This window comes from Apteryx rowi, unplaced genomic scaffold, assembly GCF_003343035.1.
Source record: "Apteryx rowi isolate R43461 unplaced genomic scaffold, aptRow1 scaffold_141, whole genome shotgun sequence".
Classification (NCBI taxonomy): Eukaryota; Metazoa; Chordata; class Aves; order Apterygiformes; family Apterygidae; genus Apteryx; species Apteryx rowi.
Window position 1 is genome coordinate 355,726 of NW_020447653.1, and position 8,348 is coordinate 364,073.

Here is an 8,348-nt window from a genome sequence, read left to right on the forward strand (position 1 = left end):
GCTTCACCTCTTGGTTCACCTTGCTGCTCTGTACAGCGTGAAACACGTGGTATACAAACCACTCAGATGGCAAGAAGCCCCCTACCCTCCACAAGCTGCAATCACCACCTCTTTAGACAGAAATCCAGGCTGCTTCCTTACCTTACACCGAAAGGTAAAGTTGTTGGAAGTGGAAGGCAGCTCTGCTGCAGTATACCCACCAAAGGCTCCTGAACACCCTTCTCCCTCTTAAAGCACAGCAAGAATCCTGTGAGCCATGTAACACCCTCACCTTGGAACAATGCAGGGCTGACTAACATCTCAAGTTATCTTCACCAAGAAACATGACCATTCTGTTTTACTTGGTAGCATTACCCATCTGAGTAATCTTGCCTTGTGATATATTGCACATATTAAACGGGGAGCAAATGGATGCTAAAATTTTGTCTATGGTATGCCAGCACAGCCAAGTGTTGTTGCTTCAGCAGAGCAYGTGTGTATTCAAAAATCACAGTTCCTGTACTCTGTGTTTATACAAAATTACAGACTGAAAACAGAGTTAATTCACTAGCACACTGAGGGATGGGGAGAGGGAGATGAACATGCACAGATCTTTCTTCCACCAAGTTATTGCCAAATCAGTGGTTACAGGGTAAATCACACATTCTGGGCTTAACAAATTATTTTCTACAGATGGCCATTAACTATGTGTACAGAGCAGTGGATGTTAGTTGTCCTTCAGCAAAGACAAACTCACTTCCACTGGCTAATTAAAACTTTCAGGATAATCTGCAGTTTATCTGATATTCACAGTCATCGTTATTACCAGCTAGCTGAGCGCTACCACACACTGGTAATTAGAAACCTGAGCCAGCAATTCGGTGGAGTCGCAGCTGGGTACCAGCAATAGGGGAGCAAAGCAATTCATTAACATTACACACAGTGACCTTTTAGTTTATTTTTCTTCAGAACAAGTGATTTGGTAAGTTCTCATTAAACTGAGGCAATTACTTATGAACAAAGACAGAACAACCTGGAATGTCCTTCCCAGTGAAGGGAAGGATCCTGCCACAGGCAGCGGCTGGGAGTAGAGCATTGCACATGCAGAGGGTGGTAAACACTCACCACACCACTGACTGGGGAAAAAGCACGCCTCAAGCACATGATGTCAATGGCAAGAGCAAATCAGCCACCATCTCTGGTAATCAAGGGCCAGAGCTTCCTAGAGACACAGCTTGGTTTTGCTTTACTTTGCTTTTCTAAGTGACAAAGTAACTGTAGTCAAGGTTGAGCATCTCAGGCGGAGAAGGGAACTCTGGAAAGTAACAAGGACTCTCTGGATGTTGTTGCTTTGTGAGCTGTGAAGGCTGCAGAACTTATCCCATCGTACTGAAGAGCAAAGTCAGGGAGCAGGGCCTAGTACCTGTCACGTTCTTCCACTGCTGCAAGCTGAGTGCCAGGTTTACAGAGCAATATCTCTTCTAACAGCTGTTTTGGGTATTCACAGAGGAAGAAGGAGGAGAGAATTACATTTATAGATGGGCCCTTTGCACCCATAAACCATCTTAGCGTCCTAAGACCACAGCAGCAGCAGTCCAAGGACTAAGTTGTGCTCAGACAAGTTGGTACTGTGCCGGGCTGCAAAATGATTGTCTGTAACCACTGGGAATAATCCTTCCCTTCCATGAGCAAGCTAATTCATTCAAACATTTTCCTGCTCTTCTCTCATTTAAGAGGGAATATAGTCCATTTGTCAAGACACTGGACATGGATGTGGGAGATCTGGCTTTGACTTCTGGTTTCTGAATCACCTTAACCAACTTACTTAATTGCTCAGGGCCTTGAGATTCAGCCTGCAAAACAAGACTAAAAATAGCTTATTTTCCCCTCAATTTAGATTGTGGGATCTCCAGGAAAAAAGACTGAGTTCTTAGTGTGCTTATCACAAAGTACCTTAGAGGCAAAATTAAAGAGGATTTTGTACTTGATATCACCATCCCACTCTATTTGCTGCCCATCACCTGTTTTTGAGTTCAGAAGGCACTTTATCTCCTTGCAAAAGTAACACAAGACGTGAATTGTGCCATGTCTGACGTGCAAGGAAGTTCAGAAACAAGTGCTTTTTCAACCTACCTCTTCAGCTTTAAGAAAACTACTATAACAAAGGCCACATCTGTTTATATAACTTCCACAACGATTTTTTCCCCCTTTTCTCCTGAAAATTATTTAAGAAAAAAAATTCCACACTCTCAACTCTCTAGAAACCTTTACAATAGAAGTGCCATCACAGAGGACTTTTTTGAAGTCCTATCTCATCCCTACCTTCTCCTTCACTAACCTCCATTTTGCCGTAATTCTCAGCAGTTTTTCTGGTTTGGGTCAGCTCCACTTCCATGTGCTGATGGGCACTTTTGCTTCCCTGGCAGTCAAACATCTGATAGAGACACACGGGGKGAACCTTTGAGTCCTCTGTGAATTCCTCTCCCCACACTCTGGGAGCTAGATTTGTCCTTCCATCTCCCTTCTTCACTTCCTTCGGTACTTCAGCACCATTAGACTTCTGGGCAGTGTATTTCCCACAAAAGTCCATCATAAAATTAACGCACACAGATTCTGGGCTGGGGCCTTTCTCATAGTCTCTCAATAAGCCTGGACTTCTTCCCTCATCCCCACCAGGTCCTGTAGATTTCTCTCTGACTAACAAGTCATCATCAGGCACGCAGACACTCTCTCCTATCACTTCTTTCATCTTCCACTTCTCTTTTAGCTTTTCTTTCCCAAACAGTAGGATTTTGTCTGCAGGGACCTCTAGAAGAGTTTTAACATTCTCCAAGTCTTGAAAACAGGCTTTCTTTGGCACACAGAAAGACTGCACTGATGGCCTAACTTCTAAATCRTCAGACTGTGAGTCAGAGGAGTCGAGACAAAGCCTGTCTTGCATTTCCACGGATGTATCTTGGTCTTGATGGATGTCTACATCAAAGCTGGTAAAAGATGGACCTTTTCCTAAAATTTTCTCCACATCAGTTAAGATCTGGCAAGGTCTGCTGAACTTTGATACAAGCAGGGGACGCAGTTTATTTGGCCACATGCCTGCAAATCGTCTGCTTGAATCACTTACGTCTGATGGTCTCCCAGCAGTCTTCCCTTTGCCTATGTTAAGGAGGCCTTCATTGCTACTCTGGCTATCTGGTTCTAGCTCAGGACTCTGCTGCCCAGAGGACAGGGTGGCAGAGGGCATGTGACAAAAGGATGTTGAAGGAAGAATCCCTGGCTCTGACTGCATTTCCTAAGTAGATAAATATTAGCAAATAACTAAAATGTATCACATATAACTATATATAACCTTATCTAAAGTATAGATACATATCTTTTTAATATAAGATTTATATAGAGATAGATAAATACATTTTGGAGCACTTGAAATTATCTATCTATATATGTATATAGATGGATATAGATGGCTTAGCCAAGTCCCTCAGGCAGAACCCACTGGAGACCCCCGGGCACTCCCTGAGCATGAGCCAGCAGTAACCATGACTTGATGTGGCATCAGATGCACTTGATACCAGAGGACTTCAGGGACGGCAAAGCAGCTCTCGGTCCATACTTCCAGTTCTGATGATATCATGGAGCGTAGGATAAGGCCAGCTGGGTAGTGGAGGTCCCCAGCTTCCCACACAGGACAGCCCCTCTCTTGGGAGGTGGCCTGGGGTCTCGCAGTATCCCAAAGGTGTGAAAGAGAAGCCAGACTCAGGAGGCAGCAGGAGTTTCTGCATGCAAGTTCAGTGACTGAGGAAAAAGTGGCAGGATCTGCTTTCCTGGTACATGGTTTCCTGGCACATGGTTTCCTCTACCTTAGCACTATAAAGAGATGTGGCTATTTTTAAAAATTCCCTTAAGAACTGTCAATATCTGCTAAGAACAGCAGCAGCAGCCTTGGCCCACATCCCTCTCTGCAATAGCATTGCAAGGCTGTGGCATCCCCACTCTAGGCCTCTCCGTCTAAACCAAAATTTCCCAACTTCCTGGGCTTGTGACTCCATTTTCCTTGGATTTTCATCAGATTCACAACCCTCCTGGCCAGGATCCCTTGTCAGAGATCGCTGCTCCAGTCCCAAAGTAGCAGTAGCACAACATCACCCTCTAATTCGCAGCCATTCGTTCACCCTCAGCCTGGCCCTCTCGCTCCCTCCCAGAGGCGCTGCAAGCAGCAGAGCATACTCACTGAAGCCTGCTTCAGCGACTGCTTCTCTTTCTTGTCTTTCTTTTCTTTCTTCTTTTTCTCTTTCTTTTTCAATCTGCCTTGTACCAAGAGCTTCTCTCGCTCCTGGATGACAAGCTCTCGGTAGTGGTCATCACAGGGGTGGTCCCACGTGGACTGGCCGTTGGCAAAGTTGAAGTAGTAGATGTCACCAGTGATATCCTGGCTGTGTGGCAAAAGCAGCATGAAGAGATGAAAAAGCTGCACATTAGCTCTGCACACACAGATGGTGGCTCTTTGCTCTGCAGACACACAGCTTCATTCAAGGGGCCCAAAAGGCTCTAAAAACAGTCTTACTGGGCCCTGTGACCACCGTAAGTTCACTGCAGAGGAGCGCACCATCTCCAAGAGCCCAAAGACACACAAGCATGGGGAAGAAGCCCCCCCATTCAATTTCCCGAACTCTCTCTCCCCTTCTTCCACCACTCCAAGAACTGCACTCTCCCATCCCCAGGAAGTACATCTGCTGTGACATTATCCCCCCTCGCCAGCCAGTGCCCTGCTCCCCCACCTAAACAGGCACAGAAGGGGAAGGCCAGGAGAGGCCGGTAAGCTAACAAAACAGCTGCTGAAGCTCTCTCACCAGGGCTTCCACGCAGGCGGCAGCGGAGCCACGATGCCTTCCCTGGCCAGCCACATCAGCTCTGGCTCCTTCTCAGGGTCAATCCCGATCTCCCTTGCAAAATCCTGGATTTCTAGGGAAAAAAAAGAACATGTATTGTGGAGTTTGTGGAGATGGTCTACACCAGGCTCTACGAGGTAATGCCAACCTCCTCAGCTAAAGCAAGGGGCATACTGGGAAAGCCTAATCCTGGAATGAAGCTGTTCAAAGTTGTCAATAAGGTCCTGTGTGTCAGTGAACACATCCTACCACGTTGCCAAAGCAGGGAGACAGGGACCACAAAATGACACATCCTTGCAACCAGAAAGCTGATTTTTTAACTCTCCAGTACATGAAATCCCATTTATTCTGCTCTCTCGACTCACGCTCTCTCTAACTCCTGTTTTCCTAAATACTGAAGAATGATTCAGCACGCTTGAACCCCTTCTTGCAGCAACTAGGACAGGCATCAGTTACCTTGCTCACTGGGAATGTATGTCTCATCGTAATCTTCTTCCAGGATGAGCTGGTCACCAATGCGTACCATAGTTCCTGCCATGGCTGTTCAGGAGCATACACCCTCCCTGCACCTGGCAGCGTAAAGGAAACAACCCAAAATCACAAGAAGCAACTGTGGTCAGACAGAAACAAAACATCTGCATCACACAGCATGGGGCAGAGACCCACAAGAAAGTCCGCACCGGGGCTGCGGAGCAGAACAAGGTGCACTGGGGGCGCCAAGCATGGGGCAGCCTGGAAGAACAAAGAGCGAAGCCAGCCAGGACTGACGGCGTTGGGTAAAGGCAGGAGGGGACAGCCAAAAGAGCAGGGGAGCAAGCTGCAGCTCAGAAGTGAATCAATCAAGAGTGCCGAGGGAAGAGAAGACACTACTCGCAAGCTTGGTTCCATACCTCTGCTACGAAAGGTGGAAGATACTGGCACTCAATTTTATTATTTACTCATTTGGTAATGGGGACACGGAGCCCACCCGTGGGCTTTACACTGCCCGGATACACTGTGCAGGGCATGGCCGGGAGCTCTCTGCTCCGTACTCCCACGCCCGCTTTGAAGCCAGGTAGGAGGAAGCTACCTGGGTCACACTTGGCCATGACACAGCCCAAGCCACCCTGAAGAAGGGAAGACGCGCGACAGGGCAGAGCTCTCCACGCTGCTTACAGCGCTTTTTCACTGTGGTGCGCAGTATCTAATCAAAGCCCCTTCCACACATGCTTCACAGGAGCTGCAGAAAGAGGGAGCAGAGCTGAAGCTGGCACAAAAGCTATAATCAGCCTCCCCTCAGGCTTTCAAGCTTCTACACAGAAGATGAGCACTTGCTTTGGGAGTGTTTTAAACAAGCAAAAAAACAAAGCTGAAATGGAAAAGAGGAAAAACAGGAAAAGAAAGAAAAGAGTTTTCCCAGAGCATGGTACAGCTTTTTGAATGAAGTCCCTGGGCTGAAAAAGCACCACCCGGGGACAAGTCAGCTGCTTCTCTCCGCACCCTCCTTGCTGGCATCCCTCACCTTCCCAGAGGACATTTTGGAAGCTATAAAAGGGCCCTAATTTAATGTGGCCCAACCATAACCTCTGGCAGATAGCTTCAATATTTAACTGCAAGCAGAGAATTAGTCCTGCCACAGCCAAGTCCTCAGAACTGCTTCACCACAGGTTTAGGCTGATTTGAGGTCATTTCCCTGCCCCAAGTGCCCCCAGCTGGGGGGTTACACAGCCTTGTCTGCCAGCACCTGCGCTCACACAGCCTGGTGGCGAGCCCAGCCAGGAGGCCAAGCAGGCTCCCAGGGTTAACAAACGAACAGCAGCAGCTCCAATCACCATCACCACACTGCTGCTGCCTCTAATTGAGCTTTCCTTGCCCTTTTCACCTTCCCATGACCTCAGCTGCTCTGCATTTATAACCGTTATGTAAAGGGAGCTGCACAACGAGCAATTACTCCTAGCAGTTTCCAGGCACCAATATTCTCAGGACATACCAAACCAAAACAGCATCACAAATCCCACTCCACTCCCCCTCCCAAATGTAGCTGATTAAAACATTTGAATGTGGGCAACTCACTCCAGGCCTTCTGTTCTTGTTTTTCTCTGTCGCAGCATTATTTGCTGTTTTAGCCACTTTCCTCATCCCCTGGCATTAGTACCAGGAGATGAATTATACACTAACTCTTCTCTGAAATGTTGCTTCCCCACACCTGCAAATGTACCAGGAGGACACATGTGTGTAATTAAAATGCAATGCAGCTGGAGGTGTGCTAGTCCAAAGACATACAAGAAGCAAGGCTTGCAAGGAGAAGCAAAATCTTTTATTAATAAAGAGGTAGTTGAAAAAAGCATGTATTTATTTTATAAGTATGTGCATGCATACATGAGACAGACAAACACTAGGCACATGTAAAGCCATGAGCTAGCAGATTCACATGCCGCTCCCAGCTCAGCCATGGTAGCTATTATTAGCACACCTCAAACCACTCCATGTGAGAACAGCAATAACAGAAAAGAAAAATATACTGAGGACACCACGGGGCTGGAGGCAGGCTTTTATAGTTTCCCTGCCCAGAGCAGGAGCCTCCTCCCAGGTGTGTCTTTTCCCATCCCAGGACACCTGGGCCCTGCCCAGCGCACGCCCCTGGCCTGCTCCTGCCCAGCACCTCAGGGTGCTCCTTCACCCCTCAACACACACATGCGTGCACCAGCTCCCTTGCACACTCACCCTGTTGTGCTGGCCTCCTTGGCACGCACAGCCCCACAGCCCAGGCTGACCTTGCACACTTGCCCCTGGCTCCACAGCCCCCAGCTGGCTCCCAGCACCCTGTGCCCCAGCCCCTTTGCACAGCCACCCACTGCACACTCAGCCCCAGGTGCACCAGCCACCCTGCACATTCTGCCCCTACCCTGTCTCTTTGCACACTCACCCCTACCCCAGGAGCCCTTACACACTCATCTGCTCCTGCCCCAGCCCTGCTGCACACTCCCCCCTACCCCAGGGGCCCTTGTGTGCTCTCACCCCCTGCCCCAGCCCCTTTGCACATTCCTCCTAGGGCCCTTACACACTCATCTGCCCATACCCCAACCCCTCTACACACTCACCCCTACCCCAGGGGCCCTTGTGCACTCTTGTCCTGTACCCCAGTCCCTCTGCACATTCCCCCAAGGCCCTTGCACACTCACCTGCCCCTGCCCCAGCCCCTTTGCACGCTCACCTCCACCCTGAGGCCCCTTGCACACTCACACCTGCCCCAGGGTCCTGACAAACTGCTGCCCAGCGCCCCAGCTCCCCCTTGCTCGCTCCCCCCTATGCCAAGGCCCCTGGCACACGCACCCGGCCGCGCCCCAGGGCCCCTACACACTCCCGCCCTGGAGCCCAGGGTCCCCCTTGGCACACCCGCCTCCGCCCCGAGGCCCTGTAGGCGCTCGCCCCTACCCCAGGGCCCCCGCGGCCTCGCCGCGCCCCGCTCACCGCGCGGGAGCCGCCGCCGCCCGCTCGCCGCCC

The 8,348-nt window shown here is 49.5% G+C and overlaps 1 protein-coding gene across 14 annotated transcripts in view; it reads right to left on the reverse strand.

Moving 5' to 3' along the window:
- Positions 1–8,348, reverse strand: part of CEP164 (centrosomal protein 164) — a 56,921-nt gene extending 48,573 nt beyond the window's left edge. For 11 of the 14 annotated variants that reach the window (XM_026058004.1, XM_026058009.1, XM_026058008.1 and 8 more), the window contains exons 1-5: positions 8,316–8,348; positions 5,322–5,434; positions 4,827–4,938; positions 4,208–4,409; positions 2,318–3,268 (exon numbers count right to left, since the gene is read on the reverse strand). In XM_026058004.1, coding sequence (XP_025913789.1) covers positions 2,318–3,268; positions 4,208–4,409; positions 4,827–4,938; positions 5,322–5,403 — 1,347 coding nt within the window. In that variant the 5' untranslated portion in view covers positions 5,404–5,434; positions 8,316–8,348. Of the gene's footprint in view, positions 1–2,317; positions 3,269–4,207; positions 4,410–4,826; positions 4,939–5,321; positions 5,435–6,917; positions 7,117–8,315 lie in introns of those variants that run through there. The other 3 variants (XM_026058010.1, XM_026057999.1, XM_026058012.1) reach the window with 3 other exon arrangements.